Below are 20,092 nucleotides of genomic sequence, written 5' to 3'. Positions count from 1 at the left end.
AAGTTTGCAGACGACACAAAGCTGGGTGGGCGTGTGTGTTGTGAGTAGGATGCCGAGAAACTTCAGTGTGATTCGGACAGGTTGGGTGATTGGCCAGATGCATGGCAGATGCAGTATAATGTGGATAAATGCAAGGTTATCCACTTTGGTGGCAAAAACAGGAAGGCAGATTATTATCTGAACGGCAATAGATTGGGAGAAGGGGAAGTGCAACGAGACCTGGGTGTCCTTGTGCACCAGTCGCTGAAGGTAAGCGTGCAGGTGCAGCTGGCGGTTAAGAAGGCAAATGGTATGTTGGCCTTCGTAGCGAGAGGGTTCAAGTACAGGAACAAGGATGTCTTGCTGCAGTTGTACAGGGCTTTGGTGATACCACATCTTGAGTATTGTGTGCAGTTTTGGTTGCCTTATCTGAGGAAGGATGTTCTTGCCATGGAGGGAGTGCAGCGAAGATTCACCAGCCTGATACCTGGGATGGCAGGAATGATGTATGAGGAGAGATTGGGTCGATTGGGCTTATACTCGCTGGAGTTTAGAAGAATGAGAGGGGATCTCATTGAAACTTATAAAATTCTAACAGGACTAGACAGACGAGATGCAGGAAGGATGTTCCCGATGGCAGGGGAGTCCAGAACCAGGGGTCACAGTCTAAGGATAAGGGGTAAGCCATTTAGGACAGAGATGAGGAGGAATTTCTTCACCCAGAGAGTGGTGAACCTGTGGAATTCTCTACCACAGAAGGCAGTTGAGGCCAATTCATTAAATATATTCAAGAAGGAGTTGGATATATTTCTTAAGGCTAAAGGGATCAAGGGATATGAGGAGAAGGCAGGGACAGGGTACTGAATTTGGATGATCAGCCATGATCTCATTGAATGGCAGAGCAGGCTCGAGGGGCCGAATGGCCTACTCCTGCTCCTATCTTCTATGTTTCTAGGCTGGGTCTCTTTTCTCTTGAAAAAAGGCTGAGGGGTGACCAAATAGAGGCCCTTAAAATTATGACATTTTTTTGATAGAGTGGATACAGAGAGAATGTTTCCACTTGTGGGGAAGAGCATAACTAGAGGCCATCAATATAAGATAGTCACCAAGAAATCCAACAGGGAATTCAGAAGAAACTTCTTTACCCAGAGTGGTGAGAATGTGGAACTCGCTACCACAGGGAGTGGTTGAAGCGAATAGTATTGTTGCATTTAAGGGAAGTGTAATGAAATCTGTTTGTCTTGATCCTGTATTCGTTTTGCACTCATGTATATTACCCTCCCCCACTGTGTATAGTTTCACTTCCTCTTTCCCGACTAACCTGGGAGGTTCCAGGTCTTGGCTCTTGGCTCCGCCCCTGACTTCTCTTACATAAAGATCCCAGGATCTGTATGACTCATTCCTGTGAACCAGTCGGCGTGTTGAGATGTTAGCTCTGATCTTAGTGATTAAAAGCCAACTTGTTTAAGTCTATAACTTCTAGTTTTGTGGTTATTGAAGGCCCATCAGGACGGCTGGACAAGCCTATGTGGGAGAAGGGAATAGAGGGTTATGCTGATACATTTAGATGAGGAAAGATGGGAGGAGGTATGGAGCATAAACGCCGGCATGGACTGGTTGGGCCGAATGGCCTGTTTCTGCGCAGTATATCCTGTGTAATCCTGTGTAAAACTAACAATCTCAGTTTTGCAATTTTCAATTCACTATTTCCTGTAAACCAAGTTTTAAAATCTGAGCCAGTGTGTTGTGAGACAAAGAGTCTTGTGTCCAATAAGGGGAATAAAGGCCCACAGCCTCCCCTGGCCCCGGGCCCTGAAGAAGGGACTGGAGAAACACGCTGCCCTGCGGATCAGACAATCAGCCGGCGCTAGTCCCGCCCCTCGGGCTCCCCGATTGGTTGGAGGACCCGCCGCCGGCTCGCTCCTCCAGCCCCGCCCCACTCGCTCCCTATTGGTCGGAAGCTCCCGTCAATCAGGCTGTGGGCCCGGGTCACGTGTCCCCGAGGGAATCACGTGCTCCGTCCAACTGACGCCGCTCGGTCTGGGACCTCGCAGACTCTCAGGTTTTTCTATTTCTCTTTATTCTCTCCCGATCCACCCCTCCCCCCACCCCGCGCGGTTCTTCACCCAACCGGAGCGGAGAAAACTCACTTTGTGTCACCGATCGCGACTCTGTAACCGACACCAAGGCCTTTCCCCGGAATGCCCCGCGCCGACTCCGTCCGACAGGATCCGAGTGCGCAGGCGCAGCTCCAAGTGGGGGAGGGGGGTTGGTCTCCTCTGGGCATGCGCAGTTGTTACCCTTGGTGACCGGGAGGCGTCGCTGTGCCGGACTCGGCACAAACCGCCGTTCCTCGTGCGCATGCGCGGACGCTTGGCTGTCAATCAGCCATCAGCCAGACGAGGTCGCTGGTGAGACCAGTGAAGAAAGAAAGACATAGAAACATAGAAGATAGGAGCAGGAGTAGGCCATTCGGCCCCTCGAGCCTGCTCCGCCATTCAATGAGATCATGGCTGATCATCCAAACTCAGTACCCTGTCCCTGCCTTCTCCCAATATCCCTTGATCCCTTTAGCCTTAAGAAATATATCTAACTCCTTGAATATATTTAATGAATTGGCCTCGACTGCCTTCTGTGGTAGAGAATTCCACAGGTTCACCACTCTCTGGGTGAAGAAATTCCTCCTCATCTCTGTCCTAAATGGCTTACCCCTTATCTTTAGACTGTGACCCCTGGTTCTGGACTCCACCGCCATTGGGAACATCCTTCCTGCATCTAGTCTGTCCAGTCCTGTCAGAATTTTATATTTCAATGAGATCTCCTCTCATTCTTCTAAATTCCAGCGAGTATAAGCCCAATCGACCCAATCTCTCCTCATACGTCATTCCTGCCATCCCAGGCATCAGTCTAGTGAATCTTCGCTGCACTCCTTCCATGGCAAGAACATCCTTCCTCAGATAAGGCGACCAAAACTGCACACAGTACTCAAGGTGTGGTCTCACCAAGACCCTGTACAGCTGCAGCAAGACATCCTTGTTCCTGTACTCGAATCCTCTCGTTATGAAGACCAACATACCATTTGCCTTCTTCACCGCCTGCTGCACCTGCATGCTTAACTTCAGCGACTGGTGCACAAGGACACCCAGGTCTCATTGCACTTCCCCCTTCTCCCAATCTATTGCCATTCAGATAATAATCTGTCTTCCTGTTTTTGCCACCAAAATGGATAACCTCGCATTTATCCACATTATACTGCATCTGCCATGCATCTGGCCAATCACCCAACCTGTCCAAATCATACTGGAGTTTCTCGGCATCCTCCTCACAGCACACACGCCCACCCAGCTTTGGGTCGTCTGCAAACTTGGAGATATTACATCTAGTTCCCTCATCTAGATCATTAATATATATTGTGAATAGCTGGGGTCCTAGGACCGATCCGTGCGGTACCCCACTAGTCACTGCCTGCCACTCGGAAAAAGACCCGTTTATCCCAACACTTTGCTTCCTGTCTGCTAACCAGTTCTCTATGCAAGTCAGTACCTTATCCCCAATCCCATGTGCCTTAACTTTACACGCTAATCTCTTATGCGGGACCTTATCAAAAGCCTTCTGAAAGTCCAAATACACCACATCCACTGGTTCTCCCTTATCTATTCTACCAGTTACATCCTCAAAAAGTTCCAGTAGATTAGTCAAGCATGATTTACCTTTTGTAAATCCATGTTGACTTTGTCCAATCCTGTCACTGTTTTCCAAGTGCTCTGCTATTACACCTTTTATAATGGACTCTAGCATTTTCCCCACTACCAATGTCAGGCTTACCGGTCTATAATTCCCCGTTTTCTCTCTACCACCTTTTTTAAATAGTGGAGTTACATTAGCTACCCTCCAATCCATGGGAACTGTTCCAGAGTCTATAGAATTTTGGAAGATGACCAGCAATGAATCTACTATTTCTAGGGCCACTTCCTTAAGTACCCTAGGGTGTAGATTATCAGGCCCTGGGGATTTATCGGCCTTCAATCCCATCAATTTCCCTAACACCATTTCCCTACAAATACTGATTTCATTCAGTTCTTCCCTCTCATTAGACCCTATGTTCCCCGACATCTCTGGGAGGTTATTTGTGTCCTCCTTTGTGAAGACAGAACCAAAGTATGTATTTAATTGGTCAGCCATTTCTTTGTTCCCCATTATAAATTCCCCTGATTCTGACTGCAAGGGACCTACGCTTGACTTCACCAATCTTTTTTTCTCTTCACATATCTATAGAAGCTTTTACAGTCAGTTTTTATGTTCCCTGAAAGCTTACTCTCATACTCTATTTTCCCCCTCTTAATTAATCCCTTTGTCCTCCTTTGCTGAATGCTAAACTTCTCCCAATCCTCAGGTTTGCTGCTTTTTCTGGCCAATTTATATGTCCTCCCCTTGGATCTTATGCTATCCCTAATTTCCCTTGTTAGCCATGGTTGTGCCACCTTTTTTAGTTTATTTTTATGCTAGACAGGAATGAACAAATTCTGTCGTTCATCCATGCGATCTTTAAATGTTTGCCACTGCCTATCCACCATCAACCCTTTAAGTAACGTTTCCCAAACCCTTTAAGTAATGTTCCCCAATCCATCCTAGCCAACTCGTGCCTCATACCATTGGAGTTTCCTTCATTTAAATTCAGGACCCTAGTCTCTGAGTCAACTACTTCACTCTCCATCTTAATGAAGAATTCTATCATATTATGATCGCTCCTCCCCAATTTATATAGCGACTTTCACCACCACCGGCGCTTTGCAAATGAAGTACTTTTGAAGTGTAGTCACTGTTGTAATGTAGGAAACACAGCAGTCAATTAGCACACAGCAAGCTCCCACAAACAGCAATCTGATAATGACCAGATAATCTATGTTTTTTGTTATGTTGATTGAGGGATTAAACACACTGGCTCGGACACTAGGGATAACTCCCCTGCTCTTATTCAAAATAGTGCCATAGAATCGTTAACGTCCACCTGAGAGAGCAGACAGGGCCTCGGTTTAACGTCTCATCCAAAAGACGGCATCTCCGACAGTGCCGCACTCTCTCAACACTGCACTGGAGTGTCAGCCTAGATTTTTGTGCTCAAGTCTCTGGAGTGGGACTTGAACACACAACTTTCTGACTCAGAGGCGAGAGTGCTACCAACTGAGCCACTGGCTGACACTAAAGAACAAGCAGTTCTGACGAAAGGTCATCGACCTGAAACGTTAACTCTGTTTCTGTCTCCACAGATGCTGCCTGACCGGCTGAGTATTTTCAGCATTTTCTGTTTTTATTAAAGAAATGAGGGAGTGATTGCTGACAGGAAGAATGTTGGGTCGTCCTGCGCATGCGCACCTCCGTGACGGCTGAGGCGAAACACCGACTCGCCCCCATCTGAGCCGCGCACGCGTACCAGATGTTACGGCTCTGCATGCGCGCCCGATGTTCCAACCGCGGGATTTTGTGCGCTGACCATGCACGTTGTGGACCGATCGGGACAGGCGATTGTGGAGCAGGAGGGAGAGCGCGGGGGCCATGAGGCGCATGCGCGGGACTCAGAGTCAACAGAGCGCTTTCTGGCGCGCCGGGGCTTGTGGGTATTACAGCCGCCATTACTGCTGATCCTTTCAACCAACCTGTGCAGCAGCTGGGGCCCTAGGGTCGGAAAGGGGAAAGTTAAACAACAGTTTGCCTCTGATCCTTTTCTGATCTCAATTTACAGGGTTATAGAAGTGGAGCAGTTACAGGCGGGAAGCTTAAACGAAACATCATGTCAAGATCTGACAGAGCCGCTCGATTCATTAGGACCTGAATGTCATCCGCCTTTGCACATGGAAGGAGAAAGCAGCGATCGCAGCGATGACAAACCGCACACCTGTTCGGTGTGTGGACGCAGATTCAGCGGATTGCCTGACCTGGCGAGACATGTGCACCGTCACACCGGGGAGAAACCAGGTAAAGGTGGGGACGGCGGGAAGGGATTCAGTTCCCCGTCTGCAATAGAGGTTCAACGGCGCATTTGCACCAGGGACAGTCCGTTCACCTGCTCCGTGTGTGGAATGGGATTTGTTTGTTCATCCCACCTGCAAACACACCAGCGAGTTCACACTGATGAGCAACCATTTATATGTTCTGTCTGTGGGAAGAGCTTTAAAAGCTCTGGGGATCTGATGGGACACCAGCGAGCTCACACTGCGGAGAGGCCATTCACCTGCTCTGTGTGTGGGAAGGGATTCACTCAGTCTTCCACCCTGCTGACACACCAGCTTGTTCACACTGATGAGAGACCATTTAACTGTTCTGACTGTGGGAAGAGCTTTAAAATCCCTGGGGAGCTGAAGGGACACCAGCGAGTTCTCATTGATGAGAGGCCATTTACATGTTCTAACTGTGGGAAGAGCTTTAAAATCTCCCGGGAGCTCAAGCGACACCAGCGAGTTCACACTGGAGAGAGGCCGTTCATCTGCTCCGTGTGTGGGAAGGGATTCACTCAGTCATCCAACCTGCAGAGACACCAGCGCCTCCACACTGGGGAGACGATATTCATCTGCTCCGTGTGTGGGAAGGGATTCACTGAATCATCCACCCTGCAGACACACCAGCGAGTTCACACTGATGAGAGACCCTTTAAATGTTCTGACTGTGGGAAGAGCTTTAAAAGCTCCGGCGATCTGAAGCGACACCAACACCTACACACTGGAGAGAGGCCGTTCACCTGCTCCGTGTGTGGGAAGGGATTTGCGCGGTCCTCCAACCTGCTGGCACACCTGCGAATTCACACGGGAGAGAAGCCCTTTAAATGTTCTGACTGTGGGAAGAGCTTTAAAAGCGCCGGGGAGCTGAAGAGACACTGGCTCCTACACACTGGGGAGAGGCCGTTCACCTGCTCCATGTGTGGGAAAGGATTCACTGAGTCATCCACCCTCCTGTCTCACCAGCTTGTTCACACTGACGAGAAACCCTTTCAATGTTCTGACTGTGGGAAGAGCTTTAAAAGCTCTAAGAGCCTTAAGAGACACCAGCGTGTTCACACTGATCATAGAATCTAACAGCACAGGAGGTGGTGATTCGGCCCATCGTGTCTGTGCTGGCTTTTTGAAAGAGCTGTCCAATTTAGTCCCAAACTGTGAGGAGGGATGATATGTTGGAGGGATCATCAAACGAAGCGATATGTGTCGAATTGAAAAACAAAAAAGGGGCGATCACACTGCTCGGAATGTACTACAGACCCCCAAACAGTGAGAGGGAGATAGAAGAACAAATATGTAGACACATTTCTGAGAAGTGCAAAAACTATAGGGCAGTATTAGTAGGGGATTTCAACTACCCCAATATTAACTGGGACAAAATTAGTGTGAAGGGTATAGAAGGTGCGGAATTCCTAAAATGCATCCACGAGAACTTTTTTGGCCAGTATGTAGCAAGCCCAACAAGGGAGGGGGTGGTTCTGGTCTTAGTTTTAGGGAATGAAGCTGGGCAGGTAGAAGGCGTATCAGTGAGGGAGCATTTTGGTGCTAGTGACCATAATTCTGTTAGATTTAAGGTAGTTATGGAAAAGGACAAGGATAGACCAGGAATAAAAATTCTAAATTGGGGAAAAGCAAATTTTGCTAAGCTCAGAGGGGATTTAGCCATAGTGGACTGGAAACAGCTACTTGAAGGTAAATCAGTGTCAGAGCAGTGGGAGACATTCAATGAGGAGATCCGGAGGGTTCAGACCAAATATGTGCCCTTAAAGAAAAAAGGTGTGACTAACAAATCTAGAGCCCGCTGGATGTCTAGAGACATACAGGGTAGGGTAAAGAAAAAAAGGGACACGTATGACAGATACCGAGGGCTAAATACTCCAGAATCTTTAGAGGAGTACAGAAAGTGTACTTAAAAAGGGGTGCAATTAAAAAGGATATTAGGAAAGTAAAGAGAGAGCATGAAAAATTCTTGGCAAGTAAAATCAAGGAAAACCCAAAGATGTTTTATAAATATTGACGTAAGAAAACTACTAGGCACTTGGTCTGAGTATTAAACAAGGCTTTAATCATCTGTTTTTCAACATGGAGATCTAGTTGTGTCCTTCACTGGTTCCTGTTAAAGAATGTCCTGAGCAAGCTGGGCCCATGCCCGAGTATTTATACTCTCCCTGGACAGCGCCACCAGCAGGCCGCCCAGTATTAGTTCATAAGTAATTTCCATATGAATGGCAAGATTCATGTCAAATATATTAAGAGTAAGAGGATAACTAAAGAAAGGGTAGGGCCTATTAGAGATCATGAGGGTAATCTGTGTGTGGAGGCGGGAGATGTCGGTAGGGTTCTTAATGAATACTTTGCGTCTGTTTTCACAAAGGAGAGGGGCGAAGCAGACATTGCTATCGGGGGAGGAGTGTGAAATATTAGATGAAATAAACATAGTGAGAGAGGAAGTATTAAGTAGCAGCTTTAAAAGTGGATAAATCCCCAGGCCCGGATGAAATGTATCCCAGGCTGTTAAGCAAAGCAAAAGAGGAAATAGCAGAGGTCCTGACCATCATTTTTCAATCCTCTCTGGCTTTAGGTGTGATGTCGGAGGACTGCTCATGTGGTACCCTTGTTTAAAAAGGAGAAAAAAGATAGACCGAGTAATTACAGGCCAGTCAGCCTAACCTCGGCGGTGGGAAAATTATTGGAAAGAATTCTGAAGGACAGGATAAATCTTCATTTAGAAAGACACGGATTAATCAAGGATAGTCAGCATGGATTTGTTAACGGAAGGTCGTGTGTGACAAACTTGATTCAATTTTTTGAGGCGGTAACGAGGGTAGATGAGGGTAGTGTGTTTGATGTAGTGTATATAGACTTTAGCAAGGCTTTTGATAAGGTTCCACATGGCAGACTGATCACGAAGTTAAAAGCAAATGGGATCCAGGGCAGTGTCAAGTTGGATTCAAAACTGGCTCGGAGACAGGAAGCAGAGGGTAATGGGTGATGGGTGTTTTTGTGACTGGAAGGCTGTTTCCAGTGGGGTTCCGCAGGGCTCGGTACTAGGTCCCTTGCTTTTTGTGGTATATATCAATGATCTAGACTTGAATATAGGGGGTATGAGTAAGAAGTTTGCAGATGATACTAAAATCAGCTGTGTGGTTGATACTAAAGAAGGAAACTAGACTACAGGAAGATATCAATAAATTGGTCAGGTGGGCAGAACAGTGGCAAATGGAATTCAATCTGGAGAAGTGTGAGGTAATGCATTTGGGGCGGGCTAACAAGGAAAAGGAATACACATTAAATGGTAGGACACTGAGTAGTGTACAGGAACAAAGGGACCTTGGAGTGAATGCCCACAGATCCCTGAAGGTAGCAGGCCAGGTAGATAAGGTGGTTAAAAAGGCATAAGGAATGCTTGCCTTTATTAGCCGTGGCATAGAATACAAGAGCAGGGGGTTTATGCTTCAACTGTATAAAACACTAGTTAGGCCTGAGCTAGAGTACTGCGTGCAGTTCTGGTCACCACATTACAGGAAAGATGTGATTGCACTAGAGAGGGTACAGAGGAGATTTACAAGGATGTTGCTGGGAGTAGAGAATCTTAGCTCTGAGGAAAGACTGGATAGGCTGGGTCTGTTTTCCTTGGAACAGAGGAGGCTGAGGGGAGACCTATTGAGGTGTATAAAATTATGAGGGGTAGGGTTGCAAAATTCTGGGAATTTTTAAAAGAGGAAACTTTCCATGGGAATTTTTGGGAATTTATGGGAATTTTGAGTTTTTTTGCACACTGATGGTTTTTGTCTCTGACCCTTATATTATCTTTGTCGTCAAAATAGACATACTGTTCCATACAAATAAAAACAGGCTTTCAAAACTTTATTTAGGTTATAATTTTGAACTTTATTGAACCCCCACAAAAAAGACCCATCTAAAATAAAATAAAAAGAGCGTCAGCTTATTTAGCCTGTAATTTGTCCTTATTTTGTCCCTTTGAGTCTTCTACTCATGAGTCTTCTGAGTCTTCTACTACTCATTGCTCCTCCTGATTCTCTGACTCTGGCTCTGACGTGTCCATTTCCTCCTCTGTGTCAGTGCCTAGCTGTGTGGTGGACACTTCTGTATCTGGCTCAATAAGTTGTAGGTTCGCCCGGATAGCCACCAGTTTCTCCACTCTCTTGTTAGTCAGCCTGTTGTGCACCTTTGTATGCGTATTCCCAAAAAGTGACCAGTTTCGTTCAGAGGCCGCTGATGAAGGTGGGATTTGGAGTATCACCGATGCAATAGGTGACAGGGCCTCGGATGCACAAAGTCCCTTCCACCAGGTATGTGCACTGATATGCTTGCATGATTCCCATATCCCATCCCCATTCCAAAGACCTTGCTTGGTAGAGAACTTTGCCAGACTTCCCAGAACTTTGCCCACATCCAGATTGAGATGGTGTGAGAGGGTAGAAATCACACTGTAAGCGCTGTTGATCTGTTCTCCAGAAAGCATTGGTCTCCCAACATGCTTTGGGTCCAGCATGTATGCTGCAGCATGAATCGGCTTGACACAAAATTCTTGACACGTCTGTATGAATTGAACAATTGCCTTCTCCTCTGCTTTGAGCAGCAGGGATGTGGGTAGGGCAATGCTGATTTGTTCTTTTAAATCAGTAAAAAGCCTGAGAACATCTGACAAGACAACGTCATCTCCTTCAATCTGAGCAATTGCAGATGCTACTGGTGAGAGTAGTTTAAGGCTGCTAACCACTCTCCCAAAACACATCATCCAGCAGTATTTTCTCGATGGTGGTTTCCATATCCCCAGACTGGGATATTGCCATTTCTTGCAGCGACTCCTTACCCTCCAGAAGGCCGTTGTACATTATGACAACACCACCCCATCTAGCGTTGTTGGGCAGCTTCAGTGTGGTGTTCTTGTTCTTTGTCATTTGCTTGGAGTTGTAGGTTGCTGCAACTACCTGTTTTCCCCTGACATACTTAACAACTTGCTTGGCTCTCTTGTACAGTGCTTCCATGGTTCTCAAACCCATGATGTCCTTGAGGAGCAGGTTAAGCCCATGAGCTGCGCACCCAATAGACGTAATATGAGGGTAGGCCTCCTCCACTTGAGCCCAAGCAGCCTTCATATTCGCAGCATTGTCAGTAACTACTGCAAAGACCTTTTGTGATCCAAGATCATTGGATAAATGCTGCTGCATCTTTGTGGCATTCTTTACATATGGCTTTCTACAGTGTTTGCACATGTACACAGTCTTTCCATCTTTAATGCCTGGGGTAAAATGCTTCCACACATCCGACGGTAAATGTGGCATTGTTCTATGCAGAGAAATAAAGGGCATTCATCTCTGTGTCGAACTGCGGTCGATCAGCATGATTGCAACAGGGTGAGTACATTTTTGCTGATGCTCCATGTGATGGAAGCATGACCTGTACACACACGACGCTACATCACCAATAGTGTATTATTTTGTATATTTTAAATTGAAGGACAACAGAGTTCAACAAGTAACTGGTTTATTTGGTATAAAGTCTGATTTACTTACTGCATCATCACAACATCAGCAGAAAACAAAATGACTTCCCTCAGGACCCCTAACCTGGATCTTAAAAAAACTATAGCAGTCTTACAGATGCCTGCAGGCCAATCACAATTCGATATGCAAATATTACAAATAGAGGGAGCTAATCGCTCATCCACCCAATCAGGACACATTTGTTCAGTCACACACAAAACTTGTAATTATTAAAACAAGCCAAGTAAGAAGATAAACATATATTGATTAAGAAATTCCTTAATAATTAAGATTCCATCTCTGTTAGTAATTTTAAGAGAGGACCTGTGGAAAAAAAAGAAAGAAATACAAAAAAAACAAAATTATGCTAGCATGTGCTTTTTTGGGCAAAATTCCCAAGCTAAACTTCCCGTGGAAAATTTCCGGAAATTTACCGGAAACTTTCCACCCCTTTGCAACCCTAATGAGGGGCATAGATAAAGTGGATAGAAAGGACCTATTTCCCTTAGCAGAGGGGTCAAAAACCAGGGGACACAGCTTTCAAGTAATTGGTGGAAGGTTTAGAGGAGATTTGAGGGGAAATTTCTTCACCCAGAGGGTTCTGGGGGTCTGGAACTCACTGCCTGAAAGGGTGGTAGAGGCAGGAACCCGAACCACATTTAAAAAGTACTTGGATGTGCACTTGGGATGCTCTAACCTGCAGGGCTACGGACCAAGAGCTGGGAAGTGGGATTAGGCTGGATAGCTCTTTGTTGGCCGGCGCGGACATGATGGACCAAAATGGCCTCCTTCCGTGCTGTAACTTTCTATGATTCAAGCCCCAGCTTTATCCCCAGAACTCTGCAAACTAGTCCTCTTCAAGTACATGTCCAATTACTGTTTGAAAGTTCCTGTGGAACCTGATTCCAGCATCCTTTCAGATGGTGCGTTCCAGATCTTAACAACCCTCTGTGTGAAAACAATTCTCCTCATTTCCCTCTAGTTCTTTTAGCAACTATTTTAAATCTGTGACCTTTGGTTACCGACCCACTTGCCAGAGTGAACAGTTTCTCCCTACTTGCTCGATCAAAACCCCTCATCATTTTGAACACCTCTATTAGGTCTCCTCTTAACCTTTTCTGCTTTAAGGGGAACAATCCCAGCTTCTCCAATCTCTCCACATAACTGAAGTCCCTCATCCCTGGTACCATCCTGGTCAACCTCCTCTGCACCCTCTCCAAGGCCTTGACATCCTTCCTAAAGTGTGGTGCCCAGAAATGTACACAAGACTCCAGCTGAGGCCAAAACCCTGCAGCTGTACAAAACCCTGGTTAGACCACACCTGGAGTACTGTGAGCAGTTCTGGGCACCACACCTTAGGAAGGATATATTGGCCTTGGAGGGAGTGCAGCGTAGGTTTACCAGAATGATATCCGGACTTCAAGGGTTAAGTTACGAGGAGAGATTACACAAATTAGGGTTGTATTCCCTGGAATTTAGAAGGTTATGGTGTGATCTGATCGAAGTTTTCAGGATATTAAGGGGAACAGATAGGGTAGATAGAGAGAAACTATTTCCGCTGATTGGGGATTCTAGGACTGGGGGCATAGTCTAAAAATTAGAGCCAGACCTTTCAGGAGTGAAATTAGGAAACACTTCTACACACAAAGGGTGGTAGAAGTTTGGAACTCTCTTCCGCAAACAGCAATTGATGCGAGATCAATTGTTAATTTTAAATCTGAGATTGATAGGTTTTTGTTACCCAAAGGTATTAAGGGATATGGGCCAAAGGCGGGTGTATGGAGTTAGGTCACAGATCAGCCATGATCTCATTGAATGGTGGAACAGGCTCGAGGGGCTGAATGGCCTCCTCCTGTCCTATGTTCCTAACTAGTGATTTGTAAAGGTTTAGTGTAACTTCCTTGTTTTTGTATTCAATGGCCCTGTTTACAAAGCCAAGTATCCCATACGCTTTCTGAACCGCCTCACCAACTTGCCGCGGTACTTTCAAAGATTTGTGAATATGGACCCCCAGGTCCCTCTGCTCTTGCACCCCCTCAAAATAGTCCCATTTAGATTATACGGCCTCTCCCTGTTGTTTCTCCCAAAGTGCATCACTTCACATTTATCCTCATTTAATTTCATCTGCCTTGTGTCTGCTCATTTCACAGTCTGTCTCTGTCCTTCTGAAGTCTGCTACTACTATGCTCACTATTTACTACGTTGCCAAGTTTTGTATCATGTGTAAACTTTGAAATTGTACACCTATACCCAAGTCCAGGTCAGTTATATATAACAAGAAAAGCAATGGTCCTAATCCCGACCCCTGGGGGAACCCACTGCATACTTCCCTCCAGTCAGAAAAACATCACTCGGCACTGCTCACTGCCTCCTCTCCCTTAGCCAATTATACCCAAATTACCATCAGCCCTTTAATTCCCTGTGCTTCTATTTTCCGAGTAAGTCTCTTATGTGGTACTTTATCAATTGCCTTTTGAAAGTCCATATATACATCTGCTGCACTACCTTCATCAACCCTCTGTTACTTCATCAAAGAACTCAATCAGGTTAGTCAGACATAATTTACCTTTAACAAATCCATGCTGGCTGCCCCTTATTAACCTATGCTTCTCCAAGTGAGAATTAATTTTGTCCTCGACAATGGTCTCTAGTCGTTCACCCACACTGACATTAGACTGCTGGCCTGTGGTTACCAGGTTTATCCCTCTCCCCTTTTTTAAACAGGGTGTAACATTTGCAATCTTCCAGTCCTCTCGCACCACTCCTATATCTGAGGGAGATTGAAAGATTGTGGTCGGAGCTTCTGCTATCTCCACCCTAGCTTCCCTAAGCAATCTAGGATGCATCCTATCTGGACCGGGTGACTTATTAACTTTGAGCAATGACAACCTATTGAGCACCTCCTTTCTATCCATTTTTATCCAATTTCTCTACTCCCCCCCCCCCCTCCTCTACTGAGACATTAACTTCATCCTCTTCTGTGAAGACAGATGCTAAGTACTCATTCAGTACCTCAGCCACGCCCTCTGCCTCCGTATGATGAGCTCCTATTTGGTCCCTAATCGGCCCCACCATTCCTTTAACTATCCTTTTACTTTTCATATGTTTATAAAAGATTTTTGGGTTCCCTTTTACGTTACCCACTAATCTTTTCTTGTATTCTCACCCTTGTGTCAGCTGTGTCTCAGTGGGTAGCACACTCGTCTCTGCGTCAGAAGGTTGTGGGTTCAAGTCCCACTCCAGAGACTTGAGCACGTAAAGCTAGGCTGACACTCCAGTGCAGTGCTGAGGGAGTGCGGCACTGTTGGAGGTGCCGTCTGAGGCCCTGCCTGCTCTCTCAGGTGGATATAAAGGATTCCATGGCACTCATTTGAAGAAGAGTAGCGGAGTTATCCCCGGTGTCCTGACCAATATTTATCCCTGAACCAACATAACAAAAACAGATTACCTGGTTATTATCACATTGCTGTTTGTGGGAGCTTGCTGAGTACAAATTGGCTGCTGCGTTTCCCACATTACAACAGTGATTACACTTCAAAAAGTACTTCATTGGCTGTAAAGAGTTTGAGATGTCCGGTGGTCATGAAAGGCGCTATATAAATGCAAGTCTTTCTTTCATATATCCTTTTTCAATTTCCCCCACACTCTCTGTATTCTCCTGGTTTTTGACTGTATTCTGCACCTGACATTTGTCGTAAACCTCCTTTTTCTGTTTTATTCTAACCTCTACATCCTTTGTCATCGGGAGCTCGAGCTTTGGACACCCCATCTTTCCTCCTTATGGGAATATGCTTGGTTTGTACCCGGTGTCAAATTTTGTTTTATAACGTGAAGCGCGTTATGTAAATACAAATCATTGTTATTGTCTGAAACGTAACAAATTCCACAAAGGAAAATAACAGTATTTTTACTCCCCAATATTAAATATTTTGTTCCAGGAAGTTTATCTGTTTTTATTGATGAATTTAAAAAGATTCTATTAAAACCTGAACCAGTGTGTTGTGAGACAAACAGCCTTGTGTCCAATAAGGGGAATAAAGGCCCACAGCCTCCCCTGGCCCCTGAACAAGGGACTGGAGAAACTCGCTGCCCTGCAGATCAGACAATCAGCCGGTGCTAGTCCCGCCCCTCGGGCTCCCTGATTGGTTGGACGACCAGCCGCCCACTCAGTCCTCCAGCCCTATCCTGCTCTTCCTATTGGTCCAGAGTTCCCGTCAATCACCCAGGCAGTGTGAGCTGAGCATGTGCGGGCCTTGGCAGCAGCTGCTGACACATCAGGTGAGAGAGCTCAGGGAGCAGGTTCATGAACCCTGGGGGGAGGCTGCGAGATTCTCAGCAACTCAGCTCTGCTCGGTGCTGTGTGAACGGGCTGCTCCACACCCCGGCTGCTCATGGGGAATGCCAGTGCAGAAGGCCCAGGGTGGAAGACCCAGAGGAGAGTGTCCTAGGCTGGAGGCCCAGCATGGAGGGCCCCCGGCGGGGGGCCTAGGGCGGAGAGGCTGGTCGCCAGAAGCGGAGTCGGGAGATGCTGTGGGTGAGCATGCTGCACAGTTTCTAAAGGTGAAGAACGGTCTCCGGCCTGAATGAGTTCCAGCGGCCCCGCCTGTGCTCCATCTGGTGGCAGCTGTGAGGCTTTGTTTCGGTGATGGGATCGGGTTTGTGCGCCGCCATTTGGTGGAGGAAAGACAGACTGTTCCTATCTTTAGTATGGTGCTTGAACAGCCATAGGATGGGAAAAGAGAACGGGATAAAAGTAAAAAAGGAAAATAAAAGATAAAACAAGGTATATCGGCAAGGAATAACGAATGTCTTGATGGCTGGGTCCTGTGAGTGATAACAGCAAGAAGAAGGGAATTTGAGTAGTCGTTTTCCTCTTTTACGGGATTTGAGAAAGTGGTCGGCTTCTTTTCTGTGGAAAGGTTGAAGACTGTGGACAAGGATCATGACTTTATATGGTTGGATAACATCAAGTGAAGACGAGGAGTTATTAGAGTGCCAATAGGACTGGCGTTGAACTGGTACTACTTGTTTTTGATGAAGTTTCGGTTCTGGCGAAATGTAGTTTACTTGAAGTCTTAAGTGATTTTTTTGATATGGTTGTGGGATTTTCTATATTGTGGTGTTATTTAGTGTTAAAGCCTTCCTTAATCGAACGAACGAACGCTCTAGTGAACGCACGCATGCGGATACAAATATATGCACGCACGCACGCATACACAATGGAACTTACGTTCGACCGAATGAAGGGCCCGCTCCCCAGGATGGGGGTCACTCGGTGGGCGTGAGGCCTGCTGGACGGATGAACGAACGCACACAGGTAGACAAATGATACGCACGCTTACACAATGGAACTTACGTTCGACCGAATGAAGGGCCCGCTCTCCAGGATGGGGGTCACTCGGTGAGCGTGAGGCCTGCTGGACGGATGAACGAACGCACGCATGCACACAGGTAGACAAATGATACGCACGCTTACACAATGGAACTTACGTTCGACCGAATGAAGGGCCCGCTCCCCAGGATGGGGGTCACTCGGTGGGCGTGAGGCCTGCCGGATGGATGAACGAACGCACGCATGCACACAGGTAGACAAATGATACGCACGCTTACACAATGGAACTTACGTTCGACCGAATGAAGGGCCCGCTCTCCAGGATGGGGGTCACTCGGTGAGCGTGAGGCCTGCTGGACGGATGAATGAACGCATGCATGCACACAGGTAGACAAATGGCACACATATACGCAGTCATGCACAATGGAATTTACGCTTGAGCGAACGAACAAACGAATGGAGGAATGAATGACCGAATGATTGAACGATGCCAGTAGGACTGGCGTGTACGGGTTCTTGGTTTATTAAATAGTGACAGGTTGTACTGTAAATATTATTGATTTACCTGTAAAAATTGTTGTATTTATATTGTTGACCATAATTGGTCAATGAATGTAATGGATTTACTATGTAACTGTTGAGTTGTATAAGTACTGTTGTACTTGAATGTTAATTTTTTTTTAAAAAGGACAACAGGTTATACCAAGCAAAAACAAAGAGTTACTAGATTGCCAGTTGGAAAAGAAAAAACAATGAACCCCGGGGGAGGCTGCGAGATTCTCAGCAGCTCAGCTCTGCTCGGTGCTGTGTGAACGGGCTGCTCCACACCCCGGCTGCTCACGGGGAATGCCAGTGCGGAGGGCCCAGTGCAGAAGGCCCAGGGTGGAAGACCCAGAGGAGAGTGTCCTAGGCGGGAGGCCTAGCACGGAGGACCCCAGACGGGGGGCCTAGGGTGGAGCGGCTGGTCGACAGAGGCGGAGTCGGGAGATGCTGTGGGTGAGCATGCTGCACGGTTTCTAAAGGTGAAGAACAGTCTCCGGCCCGAATGAGTTCCAGCGGCCCCGTCTGTGCTCCGTTTGGTGGCAGCTGTGAGGCTTTTTCTCGGTGACGGGGGCCGGTTTGTGCGCCGCCATTTTGGTGGAGGAAAGACAGACTGTTCCCATCTATAGTATGGTGCTTGAGCGGCCATAAGATGGGAAAAGAGAACGGGATAAAAGTGAAAAAGGAAAAAAGGAAAAGAAAAGGAAGATAAAAGGCAAAACAAAGTAATATCAGCAAGGAATAACGAATGTCTTGATGGTTGGGTCCTGTGAGTGATAACAGCAAGAAGGAGGAAATTTGAGACATCGTTTTCTTCTTTTACGGGATTTGTGAAAGTGGTCGGCTTCTTTTCTATGGAAAGGTTGAAGACTGTGGACAAGGATCATGACATTATATGGTTAGATAACATCAAGTGAAAACGAGGAGTTATTAGAGTGCCAATAGGACTGGCGTAGAACTGGTATTTACTTGTTTTGTTGAAGAAGTTTCGGGTTTCTGGTTAAAAGTAGTTTACTTGAAGTTTTAATTGATTTCTGATATGGTTATGGGACTTTGTATATTGTGGTGTTATTTAGTGTTAAAGCCTTCCTCAATGTACGAACGATCGAACGAACGAACGCACGCATGCGGACACAAATAATACGCACGCATACACAATAGAACTTACGTTCGACCAACTGAAGGGCCCTCGCTCCCCAGGATGAAGGCCGGCATCCTATTGGGTGAGCGTGAGGCCTGCCAGGGCGAATGAACGAACGCACTCATGCACGCAGGTAGATAAATGACACGCACGCACGCAGACATGCACAATGGAATTTACACTTGAGCAACGAACGAACGAACGGAGGAATGAATGACAATGTTTGAGCGATGCCAGTAGGACTGATGTATACGGGTTCTTTCTTTTCTTGGTTTATTAAATAGTGGCAGTTTGTACTGTAAACATTATTGATTTACCTGTAAAAATTTATTATTGTATTTATATTGTTGACCATGAAGCTGTTTTGAGGCTATCTTTTTCATTGTAGTCAATGAATGTAATGGATTTACTATGTAATTGATGAGTTGTATAAGTACTGTTGTACTTGAATGTTAAAATGAAAAAATAAACCCCGGGGGGACGCGGGCTTCACACACCCCGAGTGCGGCCCCAGGCCCCATTATAAGAGCAGTGAACATTATCCGCCCCCACCCGCGGGTTCACGTTTCACTCCGGCCCGAATCTCAACAAAGCGCCAAACTCCGGGATAGACAGGAAGTGAGTCAGGGAGCGTCTGTAAATGGAGGAGAAATGGTGATTGGTCAGGGAGCGTCTGTAAATGGAGGAGAAATGGTGATTGGTCAGGGAGCGTCTGTAAATGGAGGAGAAATGGAGACTGGTCAGGGAGCATCTGTAAAAGGAGGAGAAATGGAGACTGGTCAGGGAGCGTCTGTAAATGGTGGAGAAATGGTGGCTGGTCAGGGAGCGTCTGTAAATGAAGGAGAAATGGAGACTGGTCAGGGAGCATCTGTAAATGGAGGAGAAATGGTGACTGGTCAGGGAGCGTCTGTAAATGGAGGAGAAATGGTGACTGGTCAGGGAGCGTCTGTAAATGAAGGAGAAATGGAGACTGGTCAGGGAGCATCTGTAAAAGGAGGAGAAATGGAGACTGGTCAGGGAGCGTCTGTAAATGGTGGAGAAATGGTGGCTGGTCAGGGAGCGTCTGTAAATGGTGGAGAAATCATTCAGCATTTTTGGGGGGTTGGTTTGTGTGAACAAATATATCAGTGATTTTAATGAGACTCTTTCTGTGTCCCAGTTCCTAAATACTGGCTGTAAAGGGGCCGGACTCTCAGGAGGCTCCACACCGCTGGCTGCTCGTGTGTCAGTGATCTCCCATCAGATTAATGTGATTCTGCTGTGTGTGTGTTTAATAAAGTGCCCGAAGCCCTCACTGTATCACTCTCTCATATCCCACCTGCAGTGTAATGTTCGTGCTGTGTGCTTCCTGTCCAATATCCCCCTGATCCCTGGCTCTCCTGTTGCACCAACTCGGTATAATGGGACAAGAAGTGCCAGCTCAAGAGATTCCCAAATCAGGGATGGAATGAAAGGTTCAGACATGTGGAATGTTAATCTTACACAATGTGTGAGATGCTGAGCACCCGCCCAACATTTCACCACCACATCTTCTATCAAATAGTTTCTTCAATCTCTCTTCTGAAGCCATAGTTTTGTGACAGAGTCAGGTGAGTGAAAAGAC

General features: G+C 46.5%; 1 protein-coding gene across 1 annotated transcript in view; it reads left to right on the top strand.

Annotated features, from left to right (window-relative positions):
- The window catches only part of LOC147118894 (uncharacterized), a 31,999-nt gene that overhangs the window by 7,951 nt on the left and 3,956 nt on the right, over nt 1–20,092 (top strand). Inside the window, exons 2-3 of the mRNA XM_085983989.1 lie at nt 5,720–7,040; nt 19,814–19,884. Coding sequence (XP_085840115.1) covers nt 5,829–7,040; nt 19,814–19,884 — 1,283 coding nt within the window. The 5' untranslated portion in view covers nt 5,720–5,828. The remainder of the gene's footprint in view (nt 1–5,719; nt 7,041–19,813; nt 19,885–20,092) is intronic.

Source organism: Somniosus microcephalus, chromosome 4 (genome assembly GCF_052327205.1).
Source record: "Somniosus microcephalus isolate GS21.2 chromosome 4, FLI_Smic_1.0, whole genome shotgun sequence".
NCBI classification, from domain to species: domain Eukaryota; kingdom Metazoa; phylum Chordata; class Chondrichthyes; order Squaliformes; family Somniosidae; genus Somniosus; species Somniosus microcephalus.
Note: the sequence above shows the minus strand (reverse complement) of the source record. Positions and strands in the feature narration are given on the sequence as shown.